Source organism: Papio anubis, chromosome 11, assembly GCF_008728515.1.
Source record: "Papio anubis isolate 15944 chromosome 11, Panubis1.0, whole genome shotgun sequence".
Lineage (NCBI taxonomy): Eukaryota > Metazoa > Chordata > Mammalia > Primates > Cercopithecidae > Papio > Papio anubis.
Window position 1 is genome coordinate 42,574,569 of NC_044986.1, and position 25,236 is coordinate 42,599,804.

The window sequence follows — 25,236 nt, forward strand, 5'->3', positions numbered from 1 at the left end:
ATCACTTTTTACCACCACCTTGATGCAAGCCATTACCATCTCCTGCCTGGATTACTGCAGTGGCCTCCTAACAGATATACTTTCAACATAGTAGTCTGAGTGATTCTTTTAAACATAAATCAGATCATATAATTCTTGTTATATGATCCTGCCTGAAATGGATCTTCATTTCTCTCAGAGTAAAGGCAAAATCCTTAAGATGGCTCTACAAGAACTGTGTCATGTGCCTGTGGCCATGCCCATCCCCACCACCTCTAACACTCCTTCACTCACTGCTGTCCAGCCATATGGGACTCAGGTCATTTCTCAACAAGTCAGTCACACTCCTACTTTAGAGTCTTTAATCTTGCTATTCCCTCTACCAGAAACACCTCTCCCCTCACATATCTGGCTAACTCCTTTACCTGGTCTTTGTTCAAAAGTCACTCTCTTAATGAGGTCTACCCTGAACACAAGTTTACTTGAAATTGTAACACCTCACTGGCCAATTTCCTTTACTCAGCTTGACTTTCCCCTTTTCTACAGTATTTATCACCTAATATAATACACACTATGATTTGTTTATTGCCTACAAGGTTGCTTGATGAGTCTCAAGTGCCTAGAATTGTATCTGGAAGACAAAATGCTTTGTAATGATTTATAATATAAATGAGAACATAATGGTTAGGAATACTAAAGGGAACCAAAATTGTAGACCCTACACGTGTTAGTATTGCAGTCAAGTCAGAAAGCAGCTTACATTTTCAACTAAAGCAAGGGAGGAGACTGAGTTTACTAGTAATTTTTTTTGACAATTAAAGTAAGTTAGGCCAGGCACTGGTGGCTCGTGCCTGTAATTACAACACCATGGGAGGCTGAGGTGGGAGGACTGCTTGAGTCCAGGAGTTCGAGACCAGCCTGGGCAACATGGTGAGATCCCGTCTCTAAAATAAAAAAGGCTGGGCACGGTGGCTGACACCTATAATCCTAGCACTTTGGGAGGTTGAGGCAAATTGATTACCTGAGCCCAGGAGTTCAAGACCAGCCTGGGCAACATGTCCAAACCCTGTCTCTACAAAAAAAATACAAAAAAACTAGCTGGGCATGGTGGTGCACACCTGTAACACAGCTACTCAGAAAGCTGAAGTAGGAAGATCACTTGAGCCTGCTGGGGATGGAAGCGGGGTAGGGAGGTTACAGTGAGCCGAGATTTTGCCACTGCACTCCAGCCTGGGCAACAGAGTGAGACCTTGTCTCTAAATAAATAAATAAATAAATAAGTTAGTTCAATATAAACTAAAATATAACATTGATCATTTTCTATTAATTGAATGTCAGTGGTTCTGATATTATATATTCATATATGTATATATGAATACATATATATTCTGAGAAAATATAGCTTTGCTCACTGGTTTTAACATTTTTGATATAATACTGGTAAAAACCAGTACATATAAAACATCAGTAGTTGTGAAGTCTTCGGAATATCTAAATCAAAATTATCTTTTGTCTTTTTTATGAAGTTAGACTAATTGTCTATAATGCTTATATTGAACACTTGTGCTAGACTCTTAAACATACCTGTATACTGATGATTTCTAACCATGAATATTTTTGTATTTTAGGTTACATACTTTTTCTCAACCCGACACTGATATCAGTCCCAACTCATTCTGACCAAGATATATTCTCATAAGTCAATATAGAAGATTTTACTTTTTTACTTCTGTTATCCTTTGGTTTTGTGCTTTAGCGTCCACTATTGACGCTTTGCTCGACTATTTAAACATTCCCTGCTATCTAATTCATAGTTTCAAAAGCTAAAAGAACTATACACATAATTCTTCTTTAACATTACTACTAATAATAGATGACACCAAGATTAAGACCTATAATTATTCTTATTTTTAAAAAGTCATCAAAATGAACACTATAATCACTTTCATGAATGAATGACTAGTTTCTGCCAAAATACTGTTTGAAATATGTAACATCAGTATACCAACGACATCGTTTCTAGTATATCTTAAAACATTATATTTGCACCTACTGAGAGTATAAATATAATTTCTATTTTGGCCTTTTTTATTCCAAAATATGTTTTTTATTCTTATTAAGAATACATTATTGGAAATTCAATTTATATCTTTTTTCATTAAAATGGCTATTCATTCAGAATAATAAATGCGGATCAGTATTGGGTACATAACAGTTACAGGAAAACACAGAAGAGGTTTATTTTATAAATATTAACTAGAATTTTAAATTAACATGTTGCTTTAAAAAAATTTTAGAAAATAAAGCTAAGCAGAAAGAAGAAAAATAAAATTAGGAAAATGTCATAACATATATGATGTAGATGTACCTGAGTCACATATCCAGGATTCAGAACTCAGCTTTAGCACTTACTGGCTGTTACTTAACCTTTCTCAGCCTTACCTCCAGAATAAGAATCTGAAATACTCTTCCCTTAAACCTTTTCATAGATTGATCCTATTATTTTAGTTCCTGCTCAGATGGCCACTCCCAAGAAAGACATTTCTGTTTTTAACTCATAGCATTTTTCATGCATAGCACCTGAAATTCCACTTTACTTGCTTATTGTCTGTCTGTCCTATTAGAACATTAAGTTCTAGGAGGGCACAGACTATGCCTGTTCTATTTATTGCTGTGTTGCAGTGGCTAGAATAATGACTGGCACATGTAAAAGTTAATGAACATTTGTTGATGCTTAAATAATACCACCTAACTACAAGGGTTCTTGGTTGGGTAAAATAAAACAATGAATGTAAAGCTCATGATGCTCCATATAACAAACATTCAATAAAACAATAGCTAATATTTCATTCCTTTATTAGCATTTATTTTAACAACTCTATGATTAAAAGTACAAACTGCCTACTTTAAAGGATGCTGGTATTATAAATGTCTGGTCCAGAGCAGTGCTTCTTAAACTTTAGTGTACCAGAGAATCACCTGCAGGGCTCGTTACTAAAGATTTCTGGCCTTCTCTCCGGAGATTCTGATTCAGTAAGTCTACAGTGAAGCCCAAAAATTTGTGCTTCTATCTAATAAGTTCCCCGGTGATGTCGCTGATGGTGGATGCAGCTAATTCAGAGATTTCACTTTGAGTAGCATGTGTATGTAGTGCAAGATTTTAAAATACTGAATATCAGAGCATCATGAGTTCTCTGTACCTTAAGTACTTGTATATTTGTATTTGTTCAAAAACAATAAATGGTTGGTAGTACTTAAATTCTGTCATCTTATGGTTAAGTTATTCCTTCTTACATATTACCACATAAAATTGCTGAGTCTCTTATCACATCAACTATATTATCAATTAATCCTTCTTTGTAGAAGTTAAAAAATAAGTATAACAATGTGTTTTTGCAAAGAATTTATTCTTAGGTTAGGGATTACTGCCATAATCTCTGAAAAGCAGAAAGAGGAAAGAAAGCTTTCCTTTTCTGTACCACAGAATTCTGTCTATAAACATCCTTTTTTTTTTTTTTTTCCTGAGGAAAGAATCACTAGATTCTTAGAGGGGCCTCTGACCACAAAAGGGTTAAGAACCAATACACTTTACTGGTCACATTTGAGCTGCTGGAACAAAGCTTCTTTGTCCTTAAAGTAAAAAGTCTTTCATTTTAAATCAACAACCTATACCACACCCAGCAGATACACTCTAAGCAGCTTTAAAGTTTCTCTTTTCACCAGGGTCACCTGGTGAAAGAGACAGAACATCCCTTAATCTAGGGCCATCAATTTCTAGTCCCCAGTCCAGAGTCTCTCCCTCTCCCTAAGACCCCAAATATTCCTACGCAGATCCTAGGAGACAGTTTTTCTAAATTTGTAATTCCTAACCAACATTGCCTATATGCGTTTCAAGTTACCTATCACTGCATTTGAATCTTTGAAAGGAAAAATACACAATAAAATAACTTACTAGCCATGCATTTATTAAGATTTTATTGAGACACTTAACCCAAATCTACACATGGTAGGGCACGTCTTAAAGGGGATGAGTTTTAAAGGATGGGTAACTGCTAGCTGGGCACAGAGGAGGCATTCATTTCAAGGAGAGCAAACAGTTGAACCAAGTATTTGTATGTGTGAGTGTTAGGTGGTAGGGGAGGAAGTGGTAGGCAGAAACCAGTCACCACTAAGTAGCTTTAATGTATCCTGAGGTCAACAGGATACCTTTAGAAAATTTTAGGGTGGGTTAAGAGTGATAATGATAAAGACAGTAAGCTGTTTTTAATTATTACCACTTGGACACAGTTAAGAATGTGCTGCAGTGGCTTTGGTGAGATGTAATAAGAACCTGAATGAGAACAGTAACAGAGGGATGAAACTAAAGGGACAGATTTGAGAACTATTAAGGAGAGAGACCAGCAGGACTTTGCCCAGTTTTGTGAGGGTAGAGTCAAGCACGTAGCATATTTCTTGCTTGGATAACTGAGTGCTGGCATCCCATTTGATCATTCGTAGATATGCTGAGTTTCAGGTGGCTTCAGGACATCCAAGTGGACATCCAGTAGGATTCTGCAGCTGAGAAGAAAAGTGTAAGCCAAAAATAAAGATTTGAGAGGCCTCAGCATAGGTAGCTGAAGTCTCAGGATACATGAGTTCACACAGGAAAAAAAAAAATACATCTAAATACATGTGTTAGAAATTTCTTCTTGGCATATAAGTTTGCTCAATAGTGTACATATTTCACATTTATCTTATTTACCACTGTACCCCCAGTGGCTAGCAAAGTGCTGATATGTAATTACTTAGTTTAAATAACGAAATAATTATTTGTGCAAAAATTATGTGTTTATTTCTTTTGGTTTGTTAGGCTATTAAAATTATCTCACAGCCATGTAAACCATGGTTAATGTGGATTTAGTTCATCTAGTATTAAGTGATCATTTAAAGCTAAAACTCATTTGTGTTTGAATATTTTAACTCATTTAAAAATTTTATCTATTTATCAAATGTCCCTGGCCTACTGAAGGGAAGAAGTATTAGTAGGTGAAAAGAGTCTAAAGATGTGGTTTTTATGATACTGATTTGATCATGTGATCAAATGTGATCAAGTGATATGATGACATGATTTTTTGCATCTCCTGGCAGGACCCTGGGCTGCCCCACCATCTCTACCTCCTATTTCCTTTTGACGAGCTCACTTTTTGGGCCCTTCTTTCTACATCTACCTACATCTACAGGGCAGCCCAGCAGTGCTGGCTCCAGAATTTCTCTCTGAGAGAATGGGGAAGCACCAACCTATCTGGTTTGAGATGGAGAAAAGGGCTGAAATGCACTTGCATAGTCGTCTGAAAGAAGATTGAAGTAACTTCATTTACCCCTATCAAAGCAGAGGGAGCTACTAATAATCCCTGCCTCCGGCCCATATGTAGTCCTCTGCACCACTACTTAAGGGTTACTATCTGTCTGAGATGGTATATGATCTGTAGCTTTAGGAATTTCACAAAACACGAGTTTCTTCTGCATATCATTCTGCTCCAGTATCCTGATACACATCTGCTATTATATCACCCCCTGTCATTCCTCATTGCACTTAACAGCATCTTTTTGTTTGTTTTCTTTGTTTGTTTGTTTTTTACATTTCTTAACTTGATTACTCTTTCTTCACTTGACCAGAGAGTCCAGAAGGGCAGGTTCTATGTCTGGTTTTGCACACCAATAATAAAGCTTTATTTATGTATTTCACACTTGAATAGTAAGAACACCTTATATTTTCTTATGAGTCTCCATAAAAACTAGCATTTACTCACTCTTAACTCATTCTTTATAGCATCATAATATCATAGACTTTGTATAAGATAAGTAAGTTACTCTTTGTATTTGCCTAAGTCAAGATGTAAAATATTATATGGTACGACAACGTCACTTAACATTTCTCACTTTCTGCCTTTCCCATTTGGTTATTTAATTTTATACCCATCCCAAATCACAGAACAACTGTATCTATCCTACATTATATATGAGAAAACCTTGCAGAAAAGTTGAAACCCAGGATATCACCACATATCAAAGACCCAACCAAAGGCTGAGGAATACTGCTTTGCAGTACAATTTATGTTATCAATATTTGTTTGTATTTATATTGAGGCTTATAGGCAAAAACTATCCCATTTGCAAGTGGGATATATTTGTATAAATATAGATTTGTATTTGTTTGTATATAAATATTTCTAAGAAGGGATACCTTGCAAGTGGGATAGTTTTCACCTATAAGCTTCAATATAAATACAAACAACATAGAAATCAAAGGACCTGGCAGTATATAAAGATTAGGGCTACCGGAATCCTCAGAGACGCAATGGAGTACCTGACTCCATCATTTACTCTACTTTTTGTGTTCTCTGTTGATGATAAAGGCCACATTTGGGACTTACCATTGTATTTAAATCACATTTCTACAATGTTCATTCTCTCTTACTAAAGGGGCTTGATGGCCACCAAGGGATCTTTCAGGCCAGGACGACATGTGCAGTTAAACTGTCATTTAATTTACCCCTTTAGGCTTTAAATTGCTGTTGAGAATATATATATATATGTGTGTGTGTGTGTGTGTGTGTATATATGTGTGTGTGTATATATATATATACACCCTTTGCTTATAAGCTAATTGTTTATACTTCTATAATCTTTTGTTTTCCTTTTTTTAAAAAAGTTATAGTTAAATTGGGATTTCACTATGACCCAAAGAAAATTTTCTTCCAAAGGACATACATAAAATTTGCAGTATATAGATAGAAATGGGAGAGTTTGTGCTTTCTTCTCATCATCCAGAGTTGGCAGTTTTTGCTGGATGAATCCAAAAATTAAAAACAATGAACAAATGTTCAAAGAAGCAAAACAAAACACACTGTGGACTGGCTCCAGGTTCCACGCTTGGTGCAATGGGAAACAGGGAAGTAGAAGATAAAGTCCCCACTCTAGGGTAGCCAATTGTTTCTTCCTTCAAAGTATGTCCACAATACAACCACCATTCTCCACCTCCATTTCATATCTTATAGCCTTGGTTGAAGGCCCCATAATCTTTTAGCTTTCCTACAGTAATAGGCGTCTAACTGATTTGCTGTTCCTTGACCTGGCCAAGTGTATTTCCATCTCAAGGCCTCTGTACTTGATTTTCCCTTTACACAGACTGCTCTTCCCATATATCCACAGAGTCCTTCATTCCCTTCAGGTTTCTGTTCAAATGTCATCATATCAAAGAGACTGACCCACGATAAAATAACTCCATGTCTCCTATCTACAATCGGGCTTTGTTCCTTTTCATACTACTTATCACTAACATGGCATTTTTTAAAATTAGTTTTCCTATTAGAATTATACTTCTTGAGCAGAGACTTTTTTACTATCTTGTGCCCTTCTGTATCCTCTGTGCCCCAGCACAGTGCCTGACACACAGAAAGTACTCAATAAATGTCTGTTCAATGGTAGTTAATTATTAACTGTTCAAGTTAAATAATACAGGGCAACAGCAAATTAGTAATACAAGATAGTACATAGTTAACTGCTAATTGAATAAGATGTGCCAGTAATACCCCAAAGGAGTATACATCAGCATCACTTGAAGAGCTTTTCCAAAATATACATGCCCAGACCTTACCACAAGACCCACTTTATCTCCCCAGGCAGGGTCCTGAGCATGTGTATGCTTAAATAGCTTCCCAGATGATTCTGTTTTTTATTGTGGTAAAATAAATATAACATAAAATTTGCCATTTCAACCATTTCCAGATTATTCCATCTAGCATCCATTTAAAACTACTGGTATAACATTATGTCAGTTCAGCAGAGCAAGAATAGCTGAAAAAAAAAAAGGCTTACCAAAAAAAAAAAAAAAAAAAGGTACTATGGTATATTAAAGAACATGGGTTCTGGAGTTGACTATAAGTCCACCACTCATTAGCTATGAGACTAGACAAGTTACTTAACTGTTAGTTTCCACATCCATAAAATGAAGATAATCTCTATACCTTCTCTCTCCCCCTACATCTACTCCAAACTGCTCCCAGGTCATTGTAAAGCTAAGATGAAATCAAGTATATCTCTATTTTGGTGCACATACTAGGCATTAAACTAAAACTTACTGGAATTACTTTCACTGAAATAAAAAATGAAATCATGCTGGCAGAAACACAAAGAGTATGTGTAATCTTGGCATAAGTGGCAGTAAAAAATGTCTCTTCCTCTTCCAATGGGACAATTGAGAATGAAATCTGCTAGGAGCTCCACAGGTAAGACACTACTAGAACAGTGATTCTCAAACTTAAGCATGCTTCAGAATCACCTGGAGGGCTTGTTAAAACAGATTACTGGGCCCACTCTCAGAGTCTCTGGTTCATTAAGTCTAAGGTAGGGCCTGATAATCTGCATTTCTAACAAGTTCCTAGAACTTGTGATGACACTGGTGCTGCTAGTCTAGGAATCACACTTTGAGAACCAGCGAATTAGAGTCTGCATATCCTAAAAGAATCTCTGAGATTAATTCCTTGAGTATAATTTTTTTAAAATAAAAAACCTGAAATAGTTCACCTAAAAAAACCATAACTGATAATATGCTTATGATTTTTAGAATATTTTACAATGTGATAAAAGTCAACTACTGAGATTCAAATAACAAAAGCAAAACTTCATGCCACTGGCATCCCAATGACAACTATTCTGAAAATTAATTCAAAGTTAAAATAATTCTTAGAATACTCATTTCTTAAAAGTTACAACATAGATAAAAACAAAACATGGCAATTTTAAAGGAATAAATGTACATATAAACTTTGACGCGTATAATAACCTAAACGAACACTTACATGTATGGAGGCATTCCGTCACTGTTGTTGGCTTGATCAGATACCCTTTACAGATATAGCAGGTAATGTAAGGATTAAAATCTTTCACCAAGTGTTTCCTTTGGGTAGCCATTCGTGGCTAGTGAAGTCTGGCTTTATGAGTTCGGGCAAAGAGGGGTCCTAAGTAGATGAAAGTCTGATCCCAGGAGCTAGTACGTCGTTCCCAGTAGGATGTCCTGAGGCATGAGAATTAGCATCCAGATTTATCAGGAGATCGTTGATCATCACTCCTTTTGGTGGTTCTGCTTTCCCATGTCTGTTTCCAAAATCATTTCAAAAAGATGAGAGAAAAAGGCGTCAAACTCCTCATAATGTATTAATGTCATTCTATTAACAGCAAGTGTTACATGTTCCCAATTGGGTGAATAGGTGAATAGAACATAACCTTCATTGTATCATTAACTTGCAAATTTGCTATAATTTAATTCAGAATAATGACAAATTCATCCAGTTCTGGAACCTCAACTATCACCTCTATACTAATGACACCCCAAGCTATTAACTACAGTTTGGTATCTTTACCTCTTCGCTAATGCATTTTAACTATCTGCTTGACTGCTCTATTAGGAGTCCCTGCCAATACAAGTTAGAAGATTAAAAAGTGAAGTCATTATCCTCCCTTTCAAAATAGTCCCCACTTCCATTTTGAATCCTACATCCAGTTACGAGTCAAATCAAGTTGATACAAGTTGCTCCACTTGTATATCACCTCTCCACCTGCAGTCCATCTTATATTCTGTTACCAGACACATTTTATTCTGTGACACTTGGTCTTCTTATCAACGAATGTCAGCGTCTTCTCTTTACAAACAGAAAAACGTTTCTCATTCTGTCACATAAGACCTTCTACAGGTGAACCTTAATATACCCTTCAACAACTTTCTTCAACCTGAAGGGATCACTCCTCTCCCACCGTCTCCTCTGCAGGTTCTACGCACTCTATCCAACATGCCCTTTCTCTCCTCTGTCTCCATGCTTCCTACCCTTCAAGCCCTTCTCCAATGCTATCCTCAGAGCAATCTTTCCCTAGTTTTTAATGCTTCTTTCCCGTTACATTTGCCTTTTATTTTGATTTATAGTTACATTCATTCTTTACAGTCTTTATTAGACCAAAAACTCTTCAACAGAAACTGGTCACATTTAGTAGATACATAACCTGGGTAATGTTCCTTTCCTGTCTCAGTTTTTTAAACTGTAAAATATGTATCCTCTCAGAAAACACAACATGAAAGGTGTTGATTTTCCTAAGTGCATTCTATAAACAGGAACTTTCCCCCATCTTACCTGTTAACTCATTGGTAAGTATAAAGCAACCGGAAAGGTAAAAGGCATTCCATCAACACATAGCCACTACGAATGTGCAGGGAATGCGTGTAATCATCCTATTCTCTTGGGAAATCATATTCGTGGGTGTAACAGAAAGCAAGCATAATTAAAAGACAGGGAATCAGGGTTCTGGCCCTTAGCTCTGTATGACCTTCAGCAAAGCGTTTCATATCTGTGCCTGGGTCTCAGCTTCCTCCTCTGTAAGTTGGGATTAACTGCCTTGCCTTTTCCACAGGTTTGCCATGAAGCTCCAAAGTAAGAGAGAGTCCTTTGGAAGAGGAAATGCACGGTCCCGACCTGGGGTGGTGCTAAGATCCTAAAGCACAGAGCCCTGTGACCAAGACAGTTAAGGGAAGCAAGAACTTGCAATGACGGGGCGGGGGTGAGGGGGAACTTTTCCGCGTTCTCCGGCAGGACCCAGCGGCATAGTCCAGTGCGGTCCCAGAACCGCCGCGCCCGCCCGGCAGGTGCGCGGGCCCAGGCCCCAGAGGCGCGCTGCTCAGGCCGGGGAGAACGAGCAGCCTTTCCCGGGGCCGGCGTCCGCAGCCGGCCGCTCTCTCCGCCAAGCGAGGCACGGTTCCGAAGCCCCCGCCCCGGCCGGTCGCCCCCTGCACCCGAAGGGCCCTCCCGGCTCCAGACGGGGCCGGCCAGGGCAGGTGTCTGGAGGTGTCGCTCCCGCCTGAGGCGCAAACTTGGGCGAGGAGTCTGGCGTCCCTGCCGCTCCTCAGCCCGCCCGGTACCTACCCAGCGGCCACCACCGCCGCCGCTCCTCGCCCGCCAGCGCGCCGGCCTCAGAGTGAAGGAAAGTGAAACAGAAACAGCACCCGCTGCGGCCTGGCCGGTCCCCGCGCCCCGTCCGCTCTCCCCCTGCAGGCGGGAGCGCGCCGGCTCTGTGGGGCCACTCGGCTCAGGCCCGATAGGGCGCGGCGGGCCTCGGGGCCCAGGTCCGGTGCCGCCTCCAAGGGCAACTCCACCCACTTCCAACCGGCAGCACCGCCCGCCCCGCCGCCCGGCCACGCCCCCACCGCCCGGCCACGCCCACCACCACGCCCGGAGGCCGCGCCTGCTGCCTGCGCTCCTCGCAGGTGCAGCTGCCGCCCTGGCTCCTGCGCTACACGTAGCTCTGGCCAAATATTATCTCGGTTCTTCTTATCCTCACCATCCACCCCTTCGGTTGTTTTCATCATAACAATGACTGGCATATTTTTCCTGGAGGGTTTAAAAGCAACGGTCAGTGATGAGACTGACTCACCCTGAGAATTTGTCTCCTGAGCTGCGTCTTCCCCAAGTCTGTACCACCTGCGCCGAAGTAGGGACAAAGCCATCCCTTGATTTGCACCTTATTTGACAATCACTAACAAACTTGTTACTGTAGCGTGCGTCCAGAGATCATGGTCGTTGACAACTATAAGCAAACGGGAATGTTGTGGAGGGTAAGGGTGGGGGGAGGGTGAGTGGTAAAGAAGCATTACTGTTTGCAAGGTTCAAAACAAACAAAAGCCCAGTACTCTTTCTAGTGGACTTTGAGACCTACAAGACACCATTCACTGCAAAAACCTTCATTCAAAAACGTGTATTTTAGAAGCCAGAGCAGTGATGGCTTAAGAAAATGACAATAATAGAGGGTAGGGGAGATTGTCAATGCAAAGTATTTGCTTTTTCTCCAACTGATAGGCGTTAGCTTCTTACTATATATAGTGATAGAAGACTCTAAGTGGCAAACCAACAAACAACCGCTAGTCCAGCAGTCATACAGGTGTTCAAAGATCCATTTCAAGTTTAAAATGCATCAAGCAGTAGACCAAGGCAGCTTTTGAAATTATCCATTTTATAATCAAACTTTGACATAAGTTTAAAAATTGCCATTTCTAATATCACAGTAGGAGCAATACATTTTCTGAAACAGCTTTAAATGACCACATTCTTATAGTACTTTAAAGAATCATTTTGCAAAATCGTATATGCCAATGTCCAAGCTGGGATCAACTTCATAAGTCACAGCAATCACAATGAGTAAGAGAAAACAAGCGAGGTCAAATAACTTCATGGCAGTAGGATTACTCTTTACCCTTCATATCTTTCATTTCAGAGACTAAACAGAACAATATGTGAAAAATCACCCCATTTCTAGTGTGTTTAAAATATGTATTGGAGGATATTACTGTATATATACGACAATATATAAAAATGACTTATTTTCCTATTTTGTGTCTGAAACTATTTTAAATATATTTTAAAAGAATAACAATGAAGTCCAGGGGGCTTAAATGTGATTGATGACCAATCACAAGTGCAGTTAATCAGTATTCCTGAAGGAAACGAGCTTGAAGGCTGGTTTTAGGATGACATATGTTAGCAATGAAGGAAGGGGTCACAAACATGTGATAGAGCAGTACCTGAGGATGAATGTGGAGGTGGGGTTGCCAGAATGGACTTGGGATGAGTGAGAACTACAACCTTTGTAAGGCAATCTGTGCTTTGTATCTGGAGAGGCAGCAATAGTTTGTAGTACAGTGTTATGTGGCTTTGCCTCTGCCCTCTTCAGCAACCATTCCATCTCTTCCACCCCAATTTAAAAAAATGCACACATACACAAAATAAAAACAAGTTTAAAAACTCAAACATGTCTGGTTTAAAAAAATAAGAAGAATAGGCCTGGCACGGTGGCTCATGCCTGTAATCCCAGCACTTTGAGAGGCCGAGGTGGGCGGATCATGAGGTCAGAAGTTTGAGACCAGACTGGCCAATATGGTGAAACCCCATCTCTACTAAAAATACAAAAATTAGGTGGGCATGGTGGCAGGTGCCTGTAGTCCCAGCTACTCGGGAGGCAGAGGCAGGAGAATCGCTTGAACCTAGGAGGCGGAGGTTGCAGTGAGCCGAGATAGCACCACTGCACTCTAGCCTGGGCAACAGACAAGGGTCCGCCTCAAAATAATAATAATAATAACAAAGTATTATTATTGTAATGGTAAGAGGGAATGTTGTGAAATGGCAACTTTCCTGTGTGATGTGTATGCAGATTTTAAGTATTAAAACATGGGACTTTCAGCTGCTGTGCTGCCTCTCCTTTTCCCCTGGGGCTCCTTACCAGTTACTTATCCTAGTATAGTCCCTTGGTACTGCCAGTGGGGGCAGAGGACAAACGATGGAAGCTATAACATGAGGGGGTAGCTCTGATAACAAATCTCAAGTACCAGGAGGACCCTCAAGTAAACAAAGGCCTGGAAGCAACTGGATATATAGGGCCGGGGGAAAAAAAAAAGGCAGGATAAAGGAATCATAGCTGGGAGTCCCCTTATCAATAATGTACTCCAGCTTTCTCATTTTACAGATGTAGAAACTAACATCCTGAGACGTGGCAAATTCATAATTACAGAGCTGATCCTGGTAGAGCCAAGACCAAAACAAAGGTGCCAGGTTCAGTTTTCTTTAACATCTCTTGAGAGTACTTCTCAAGTCCAAGAACTTAAGGGAGGTCTGGAAAGAAACAGATTAGGGCCAGGCGCGGTCGCTCATGCCTGTAATACCAGCACTTTGGGAGGCCAAGGCGGGCAGATCAACTGAGGTCAGGAGTTCAAGACCAGCCTGGCCAACATGGTGAAACCTTGTCTCTACTAAAAATATCAAAATTAGCCGGGCTTAGTGGCAGGTGGCTGTAATCCCAGCTACTAGGGAGGCTGAGGCAGGAGAATCGCTAGAACCCGGGATGTGGAGGTTGCAGTGAGCTGAGATGGTGCCATTGCACTCCAGTCTGGGGGATAAGAGAGAGAATACATTTAAAAACAAAACAAAAAAACCACAGATTAAATTTTTTTTGTTGTTAAAAAAGGAAGAAAGAAAGAGAAGAATGGATGAGGAGAGGGAGGGAAATAACTGTCTAGATGGCACTTAGAAGTGAAGTGGCCACTGGTGATTCCCTATCAAAGAAGCATAATCCCAAAGTGGTAACTGTTGCATTTGAGTATTGGCCCAGACTCTTCCAGAGAACCACAAATGGCTCTTAATAACTCCTAGAACTACTTGGAGCTATCTGTATATCTAACAAATGTTTTCATTACTTTATATTTTATGTCTAGATTTTTATTTCATTTATGGCTGGGCAATGGATGGGTAGGCAGTTCTATACTAAAAGTTCACATTCCTTTCCTGCCTAATAAATACATCATTAATTAACTGAATTTTAGTGACATAATGTGGTTGAAAAATGTGGTTATATATTTACATTTCCCTGAAATATTAAATAAGGTAAATTTTTCAGTCAGGTGCGGTGGCTCATGCCTGTAATCCCAGCACTTTGGGAGGCCGAGGAGGGTGGATCACGAGGTCAGGAGATCAAGACCATCCTGGCTAACATGGTGAAACCCTGTCTCTACAAAAACTACAAAAAATTAGCCGGGCATGGTGGTGGGTGCCTGTAGTCCCAGCTACTCAGGAGGCTGAGGCAGGAGAATGGCGTGAATCCAGGAGGCGGAACTTGCAGTGAGCCAAGATCACGCCACTGCACTCTAGCCTGGGCGACAGAGCGAGAGACTCTGTCTCAAAAAAAAAAAAAAAAGAAAAAAGAAAAAAAAAAAGTGAAGTGAAATTTTCATTATTACAAATTATATATCTAAGAATGCTATTTAATATTTTAACACAGAGAGCCTTTAACATGTAAACTACTCTCCATAATATAAAGGTCTTCCTATAGAGATTAGAGAAAATAGTATAATTGAACATAAATGTCCTATAAGGCCCACATATATTTATTTTATGACCATGAATATTGTAACTGTAAATCTATGGTTGCCTAAAATCAATGATGGAGGAATGGTAGGGGGAACAGAGAATTGAAGAGAACTTCCAATCACCCTTGACCATGTCTTTCTCTTACTGCACCCCTCTCCCACAATCCAGTAATTTTCAAGGACATCCCATGCTAAATGTCTCTTAAATCCCTCCATTTAGCCACCCTGTTCAGATCACTATCATCTCTACTCTCTATCACTCAATGAACTCTTAAGTAGTCTTCCTATAGCTCTTTTCTGCCAAAGCATCTTCCACAGAAGAGCCAGAAGACTCTTTCTAACTATATAAATTTGATCATGCTGTTCTCTGGCTTTAAAAAACCTCATTTCTAGAATAATGCCCAAACACTTAATAAGGCCATTTCAGATCCCTTTCACTTCTACAGCGTCCCCACCCCTACTTGAACTCTGTGCTCCAGCCATAATGTACCCCTTTACTCTCTAGTTAGCTAGACAGGTCTTCTTCCAAATGAACACCCTGTCTTTATCCCCTCACCTTTCCCCACCTCTGCTAAGTCTGACCAACCCTTATATATCCTTTCAGGTATCAGCTGATTTCAAAGGTCACCTTCCCAGGTACCTCAAAGCTGCCAAAGAGCCTCCTCTATACACACAGACCATATTCATACAAAACAACTCACATTTATCCTCTCAAATCAAATATCACACTCTTAGATTATCTGATTTACTCATCTGTATCTCCCACTACAGTGTAAGCCCAGTGGATCCACTGCTTGGCTATGCATATCCCTAGCAGAGTGGATGGCAGAAAGCAAGTGTTCAAATAAATGTTTATTGAAAAACTGAATAATTGCACACATTCTAAGAACTGATCCTATGTATTCTTTCTTGGGTTTCTTCTTGAAGGGATCTTTACAAAGGATGTGTTAAGACATAATCCCTGCCTTCTTGGGTTATTAATTAAAATCACACCAGGGAGTAGAGACTTATCCACAAGAAACAATTATGGCGCAATATATCAAAATTTATTAATAAAGTGTTAAATGGAACATGATCAAGTGACAAAAACTCCAGTTGAAAGCAGCAGCACTATGGGTGGACAAGAAATTAGTCCTACATACCTTCTCTGCCAGTTACAAATGAATGGTAATGGCATATGGATGGTAAATAAGGCCAGGAAAAAAAGTGTGTTAGCTGTCAACTCCAGCCTCACCATGGCCAGCATCAGCAGCTTGGATTGTGGTCTGAGAAGAGGCCCTGAAGGGCTGGGTGGTTAGACTTCCCCATCCCATCTCTTTTCAAAGACAGCAAACTCAGCAAAAGAGGGCACATTTGAAAATACGAATAGTGCAGCTATGGGAACTAGATCAGACCTGACAACCTCCTAAGGAGAAGGAGGTATATCTTTATTTCCATGATGTTAAACAAGGGAATTTAAGCTGCTGACAGGTATTCTCCCTTTCTAGCTTTTTGGATGAGTATTATATGCATATTAAGAAGAATCTGTGAACAGGGAGTTCCAAAGTACTTTTCACACAAGTCATCAAGGCCGAGGTCTGTTCACTAACTATATTACTGAATTATAAAAGAGGAGGCTTTGATACCAGATCATTTCAATATCATCATTTTAATTTATTAAATTAAGAAAATTGCAGAAAAATCCAAGGAAGAGAAGTAATTACATGTATTCATTTATGCTTTTAAAAAGCAAGTTCTGTCAAGAACTGTTGTTCCTGATCTGAACAACTTACAATGATATTTCACTTCCCAAAAATGTTAGGAGGGTGATGCTTATTACAAGTACTGATGAGGAAGTTAATTAGAACTTCATGATTATAAATTCATAGATCATCATTTCCTTTACAATATTTCTGTAACTATTGATTATTTAATCCTTTTTACAAGTGAAGTCTGAAATTTTAAGTAGAACACTCATTTCTACTAGAAAAGGAAAGACTTTCTGTAATTAGAGCCTGAACTTATAAGCATAAATTGATTTTAAAATAACTATATTCTGGCTTATATCCCCATTTAGGGATTCTCTGCTCCTTTCTTTCAATTTAGTTTAATCAACCTTTCTCTGGATCCATTTCCTTCCTTGTCTTCCTCAGACCCAGTGCAATCATCATCAACTTTCTCCCTGTTTTGGTTATATTTTATCTGCAGTTCTTTAGGCTTTTGGCCGTTCATCTGTTTGTCCTGCTCCTTTATCAGTGTGCTTGTCTGCAAATCAGTACTACTAAAAATATGCTATCCCAGTCAACTGGGTTATTAATGCTGCATTTTGTTTTGCTTTGTTCTTATAATTACTCCTGTATATGCCTGGACAAATTCTCTCCTATTTCTCATAGCTATGATTTTGAATTTGATCAGTTCCCTTAAATTCCCTAACCCAGAGGTAGCTAAGTATAGTCCCTTCTTCTGGTAGCAACCTCCCTGGAGGAAATTTCCCCTCCCCTACAACATGCAATTGTGCTGTTACTCCAGTAGTCCCATGGCCGTCTTCTCTCTGTGCATCTATCTTTACATTATGTTCTCCTTGTCTGTCTCTCTCTCCTCTTTTTTTTTAACATATATTTTTTAAGACAAAGTCTCTGTCTCCCAGGCCAGAATGCAGTGGTACAATCACGCCTCATTGCAGCCTCGACCTCTCAGGCTCAAGTGATCCTCCCACCTCAACCTCCAGAGTAGCTGGGACCAAAGGTACATACCACCATGCTCAGATAATTTTTGTATTTTTTGTAGTGACAGGATTTCACCATGTTTCCCAGACTGGTCTCGAACTTCTGGGCTCAAGCAATCCACCCACCTTGGCCTCCCAAAGTGCTGGGATTACAGGCGTGAGCCACCAGGCCTGGCCTTTTCCTCTTCTTATAAGGACACGAGTCTTGTTGAATTAAGAGCCCAAATTGATTATACCTTCCAAGAATATGACTTTACCAAATAAGTTCATATTCACAAGCAGCAGAGGCTAAGACTTCACCAGTTCTTTCTGAGAGACTCAATTCAACCCATAGCAGGCATTTAGAATAAATCTGTTTAATGTTCAACATGTAGTACATAACACTTAATGTGGCACATTAAAATAATGAAGTGGCTGGGCATGGTGGCTCATACCTGTAATCCCAGCACTTTGGGAGGCCAAGGTGGCTGGGTCACCTGAGGTCGGGAGTTCGAGACCAGCCTGACCAACATGGAGAAATCCCATCTCTACTAAAAATACAAAAAAAAAAAAAAAAAAAATAGCCAAGTGTGGTGGTGCATGCCTATAATCCCAGCTACTCGGGAGGCTGAGGCAGGAGAATTGCTTGAACCTGGGAGGCGGAGGTTGCAGCAATCTGAGATCGTGCCATTACACTCCAGCCTGGGCAACAAGAGCAAAACTTCATCTCAAAGAATTTTTTAAAATAAAATAAAATAATGAAGTTAATGAACAAAGTACAGAAGTGTACTTATAATATCTGACACAGAACTAATTTGTGCTACATGTAGCCAAATAGAGATTACTTATACATTTATGCATACGTGTATACAAATACATACATATACATCCACACATATGTAGAGTATATTTTAAGGACTGCACAGACTAAGAAATAGACATGTTCCTTCAAATATTAGTCATACTTTTGATTCATCTCTCTTACATTTTCTAAAACACAAATAGCATTAATACTAATTAATAACTATTCATGCCAGTAAATGCATGGCATTATATTTGGAGTGCTACACAAGAAACTATTAGCATTTACAAGCTTTGACCCTTGAAAACACTTAAATTGCACATAAGAACACTCTCTATACCAGATATGGAAGCATCTATAATATTCAGAATTAAGATACAGATGAGCAGCACTTAGGAAGTATAACTTATTGTGATTAAAATACGAGTGTTTATAATATTACCCTTTGAAGATGCTATTTCTTCATATAGTATAACACACATGCCGTACAATTTTTCATAGTTTCTACCATGAAGATGAGTCTGAAGTACAATTTATTCAGATCTTTACAAAGAGAGAAGACATCAAGCTTAATAAAAATCCAAACGCCCCACTAGATGAATTAAACTTACTTCCAGCTAAGAAAAAAATCTTAAGATTAAAGAAAAACTTTAAGGAAGGGTATTAAAACAGAACTCTTGTTTTTATAGAGAGCTGCCTTAAGTTCTACAATTCTTCTAGGGATATTCATAGTTATTTTCCACTTTGATTTATTCAGATTCAATTCTCTATCTCATTCCTGTCAGTACAGTAACCTCTGAGTATACAATATAAAATATTCATCAGGAAAAAAAAGCAAACCAAACTTCCAGCTACTTCTGGTCAAATAATTTGTTTCCTCTAACTGACCAGAATAAGAGTTATCTGTGACTATTAAGGGACAATCCAAATTACTCTGATCTAATTATTTCTCAATGACTTTTACGCATGTTCATCAAATCTGTGAAATGGGGATGTAGTGAAAACAATGGCCTCATGCAATACATCACTTCATGTATCTTCCCACGCCTTCTTGAACAGTCTGGAAATTATGGTGACACCTCTAATATCCCATTTTCAACTGCCTGAAGGCAAAAAGCAACTCTATATAAAGCTTTCTCAAGCTTCAATTAACCTATTCTGAGTATCAGCTTTATTTCTCTCCCTTGCCTAATAACTAACAATGGAAAGAGCTCTTCCAAGTACACAGTACTTTGCTAAGCATTTTATATCATTATTGTTTCATTTATTATTTACGGCAACCCTGTAAGATAAATGAAATCATTGTCCTCATCTTATAAATGAGGAAACCATGGCACAGAGAGTTTGTGCAACAACCAGTATCACACTGCTCCTGACAATGGAGGCAAGAGCGGAACCTTGTGGTGCAGCTCCTGAACCATTCTAGTGCTGCTCAACCACCTTCCAGACCACTTTGCTCTGCAGCACTGCAACACCTCTGGGGCCTGGTACCAGATAAGCTCTATAACCTTGTCTCCACTCTTTCCAAGATAAAACCTCTACTTCAACAACTAGACCAGGCTTCTCACTATCCCTCGAACACAGTGTGAATGCCAACTTCTAGCTTCTGCTTACACTGAGCCCTACTAACTGGAATGCTCTCCCTCCTCCTCCTCTTCCTCTTCTTCACCATTCAGTTGCAATTCTACATCTTCCTAAACTGTTCATTCTTCCAGCCTTTCTACCTCATAGGAATCTCTTCCTATGAAGAGAGAAGAACTGCTAGAGACCCATGAACCTGATACCTAAGTTGGTTTTGTGTCAGTACTGACGTTTCGCATTTATGCAGATCACGTCCGATAGTAAATGACCTGAAGGCAGGGAAAAGTATGGCCCCTGCAAAGGTCTGGGAACCTGGCAGGAGCTCAACAAATGCTGGCTGAATTTACAATAACCTCTATAGCAATACAGTAAGAGTAACACAGCGCACTGTCTTGGAGTAACACTCTAAGAAATCACTTCAAGACTTTCAGACATTAAATGTACCACCTAACTTTCCAGAATATTCTTTAACTTAACAACTAATTCCCCCAGCTAATCACATCAACTAAGTATGCATTTCTGTGTCTGGATAGAGCCAAGTTAGTATTATACATATGTGCATAAACAGCCAGGGACTGACATTTGAGCAACGTTCAAACACAGCATTGGAAATCTAATGAGGAATTTAAGTTTGCTGTAATCAAAATAATGCTTTCAAAAAGCTGGTAAGGTGGGAAATAAAAATAAAATGCACTCCATTACCATTCTTTTTTGCTTTGGACCACTTATTTAACAAATACCTCCTGGTACCTAATGCATGGTAAACACTGCTTTAGGCACTGTGAAGGATGCTACTACAGTCCTTCTGGGTTTTTGTGTGACGCAGTTCACCTGTCTGAGAATTTTTTTGTGTCAGAAAACATAAGATATTCTTCTACATTTAAATGAGAGAATAGGTGAACCTTGCTCTCCTACTTACTATCTCCACAATACATACACATTTTTGAGACATTACAAACAGAGTTTTGTGTTAAAACTGGAAACATTTCTGATTTTCAGTGATTATTTTTAAATGTGGTTCACAGGAGAGAGAAAGGGAGAGACCAAACAGCAGAAAGCAGGTGTGGTCTAATTGGCACCAGGTGTCTAGCACTAGAGGCACTGAAACAGCCTTTCTGCTTTCCACCAGGTGTTGGCACCCAGCCATGACAAAGCCCCTGAATACTGTACTAGTGGCCTCCACAGACCACAGGTTCTGCTGGCCCTGTGCTTCTATAGCAACCACTGAACCTCTGTGGGCCAATGATCTCTTACCAAGCTAAGCCAATTATCCAGTTTGACGTTAGAGATCTTCAGGTGGCATCCTCTAACAAAGATGACTTAAAAGGTACCTGCTTGTGTATCTTACTAGATTTGCAGGTTAGCATTTAGAAGTAATGTTTTCACAGTGTGGCTATGTTAAACAATCTTCTGTAACATATACATAATTGAGAGACAGAGAATAAAATTCATACTAACTCCACATCGTTCAATGAACACAAGTGTGTGCTGTGACCAGGAAGCACAAGAGCTGTAGCACTCTCTGGCAGAAAAAAGATCTCAAGCAGCAGGTGGACTGTGTGCAATAAGGGGAAGGGCATCCAAGTCTCCCAGCAGACAGGTGGGGTCCCAGCCCTCTAGGAAGAAGGAAGCGTTAAGGGAGAGCAGTGGGGCATATGAAGTTGCAAATCATTTATATTGCAGAAACTGCCCAAGCTTTACAGATGTCTAATGCTCTGATCTGCTATCCATCTAAATGCCAGAAGTGGCAAAAGACACAAATGGTAGAGATTAAAAGGAAGAAATAAACAACAAACAAAAACACCCATTTGGAAATCTCAATTTCCAACATGTCAATCTCATTGAGTTGACATGTGCATATTGGTTCCACATTCATTCATTCCCCAAGGCCCACTGGTAGCTACTAAACTAGAAGACTCTACTCCTATCAGCAGATATCCTCCAATTCCTTTTTCTCTTTAATCTAATTTTTCATAAAGACAAAGCCTCACTATGCTGTCCAGGCTGGTCTCAAACTCCTGGTCTCAAATGATCCTCCTGTCTTAGCCTCCCAAAAGTTCTGGGATTACAGGTATGTGCCACTGTGCCCAGACCCATCCTCCGACTTCTGACAGATGTCTAAAGAGGAAGTCCCTCACTTGTAAAGTTCTCTTCTTCTACAGGGAAGATCCCATCAATTAACATAATTAACAGACTAAGGGAAAATATTAGTTAGATGACAGATGAGTAAATGAAATTATGTCAGAAAAAATGATTAATGATAAAATGTAAATAGATTAAACGAAGTTACTAAGCAACACAAAATACTATGTATATTGGTAATTCTGAATAAATGAATTGAACATAACAGTAACAAACTACAAATGGCCAGAATGCCAATGACTTCTAAAGGGGAAAAAAGTATTTGACTAAAAGCCACTGAAACCTGCCAATGGCAGAAAGCTCACACTCCTGTAGAGCAAGAAAAATGAGAATTTACTTTTTGATTAGGAGAGCTCAAACTGCCTAACTTCCCTTGGTACCAATAAAGTTTGGTTTAACTAACAGAGAAAATCAGTAGAGACACACCCAACACTGAAGGTGACATTATTTCCCATGGTCCCAGAAACCAGGAACTGAAGCCAGCTCCCTGAAAGGTCAGAATTTCAAGAGAAATGCAAAATAAGCATGAGTGTGAGGCCAGCATTTCTCATTATCATGATTTCTGGGACTCAAGCAGGTGGGGTGCATGTCTTCTCTCCCCTATGCCTACCAGAGTTCATACATTTTCCAAGAGATCATTCTCTTCTATGATAATGAGGTGAATTTTTCATACTAATACAGGGAAAGCAATGTGTTTTGGCTCTTCCCGATGAGCCCATAGATACCTGCAGCTTTGCTACTTCAGCCAGGGTTCACAGATCAGCATCGGCATCACCAGGAAGCTTGTTAGGAATGCAGAATCTGGGCCCTCAGGTGATTCATACACAATTAAAATTGAAGCGGCACTGTGAATGGACTAAAAATATTTCTTACTCCTAGGATTAGGTATTTATGTCCCCAGATGCCAAGGATCAGTGCAGTTAGGCCAACTCTAGGACAATCTGAGCATCAAAATGAGCAAGAGGAATGGATCACACACACTGAATTTAAAGAAAATAATCCATGAGTCCATATTTACAACAAGCAAGCAAATAACCAAATGGGAGAAAAAGAAGACTCCTTCTTTTCAAGAGAATGTCAACTTATGTAAGGAATGAAAGAATTATAAAATCACTATTTTATAACCATGTTATTAATTGATTCAGGCAAGAATCTCCAGGGATCCTAAAACTATTAAGAAAAAAGTGTTGGGGAGCAGGATATTTACATAGTAGTACAGTGTCTCTCCATAGAGATAGTCTAATTTCATGTAATTAAAATTGATACTATAAATTTATGAATTACAAAGGGGAAAAGTTACCTTTACAATGGAGAAATCCATTGGATGCTACCTAAACGGTGATTGCATTTAACAGCACTAATAATGGGATAATCCGACATTATGTACCTGCTGAGATGACGCTCTTAGGAGGATACATTATCACCTATGTAGTATTTCTGCCCAAAATGTCTATCCTGACTATAATCATTTGGAAACATAAAATAGGTCCACACTGAGGGCCATTTTACAAAACAAATGGCCTACACTTTTCAAAAATATTAATGTCATGAAAGACAAAGAAAAATTGAGAAAGATTAAAGAAACTTGATAACTAAATATAATGTGTGATTTTAGACTGTTGCCTGAATTGGGACTTCATTATTGTTATGGTTATAAAGGATATCATTGGGACAGGTCTGCACATTAGATACTATTATCATATTTCCTGAATATGGTAACTGTATCTCCTTTCTTAGGTGATACAAACTGAAGTATTTAGAGGTAAAGGGTCATATCTGCAACTACTCTTAAATGGTTCATTGAAAATTGTAGTAACATGTATATAGAGAGATAAAGCAAATGTGGCAAAATGCTAAACAGTGAATCTAAGTGAGAGATATATGGATGTTCATTGAAATATTTTGGCAACTTTTCTGTAGATTTTGAATTTCTCAAGAAGCTGAAAGTAGGAAAAAAAGTGAAAGATCAAAAGCAATGAAATGACAAATGGCTCATCTCACAACTCTCTAGTAGAAGAATACTACCACCAGCTGCACATCCCTCACCAAAGTGGTCTTAAACTTAAATACAATCAAATGACAGGCTGAAAAATTCCTCTTTAAAAGGTTTTTAGGAAAAGGGTCTTTCTATGCTAAAAGCTCCTTCTTAGAAAATGTGCCTCCTAATTCCTTCTACAGTGGGCCAGGCTATGTTCTCAGCACAGGAAATACAGCAGTGAACCAGACAAAGCTCCTGCTCTCACAGACCCTGCATACTAGTAGAAGGAAATAGGCAATAAACAAATAAATAAGGTCATGTAGTGATCAGTGCTGTAAAGGAAAATAAAACCAAGAGGGACTCTGGAGCAGTGCTATTTAAAACAGGGAGGTGAGAGAAGGACTTAGTTAGGTGACATTTAGCACAGACCTGAATGAGGTAAGGGACTAAACTGTGCAGGTAACTGGGGAAAGAGCATACCAGGCAGAGAATACAGAATGTAAGGCAAAGGCATGGAGGCAGGATCATGCTCAGGCGCAGTGAGGATCACGCTCAGGCACAACGGAGAGAGCACAGGAAAGGAGGTCAGAGACCATGCAGTCCCCCACAGGCTGTTACTGAGACTTCACCCTTTACTCTAAGTTGATTGCTGTCTCCTACCATTTCTACGTACCCAGTGTTCTTGTTCCAGACTGGCAACGATGCAGTTGCATAATGAAGGGACCACTGTGGGGAAATGCAGCCAAGTGTACTCTCCTAAGTGCATTGAGGCTTCATGCAGGCTTTCCTTGTCTGCTAGTTCCATCCCAGGTGATAGCTTCCTCATACTCTGCCTAATTCCTTTCTCCCTCCCACTCTCTTTTATTTCTCATTCAAAGGCATCAAAAATTGTCTCTTTGGTTTGAGAGATTTAAAAAAAAAGTGGTTTATCATTGCTGACATGTTGAAGAGTCTTATTTATAACACCTAGTGCTTGTTTTCACAGAAGTCACCATCCTTTTCAAATGTTACTTTTGTACCTACCTTTCCATTCTCCTTTAATCAAACCTGCTTCTTCTCCGAGTTCTGCTGTTCAGCTCCTTGACGGCAGGGGCTACCCTGTTTACTCTTTCATTCCTAGTGACAAGCACAGACTT

General features: G+C 39.3%; 1 protein-coding gene across 6 annotated transcripts in view; it reads right to left on the reverse strand.

The window, feature by feature from the left end:
- PCGF5 (polycomb group ring finger 5) overlaps nucleotides 1-25,236 on the reverse strand; it is a 119,308-nt gene that overhangs the window by 51,337 nt on the left and 42,735 nt on the right. For 4 of the 6 annotated variants that reach the window (XR_002524371.2, XM_021943469.2, XM_009214956.3 and 1 more), the window contains exons 1-2: nucleotides 10,929-11,186; nucleotides 8,820-9,114 (exon numbers count right to left, since the gene is read on the reverse strand). Coding sequence is in view for 5 of the 6 variants with exons in the window: in XM_021943469.2 (XP_021799161.1) it covers nucleotides 8,820-8,931 (112 nt within the window). In the remaining variant the exon portion in view is untranslated. Of the gene's footprint in view, nucleotides 1-8,819; nucleotides 9,115-10,928; nucleotides 11,187-11,436; nucleotides 12,801-25,236 lie in introns of those variants that run through there. The other 2 variants (XM_003903988.5, XM_017963103.3) reach the window with 2 other exon arrangements.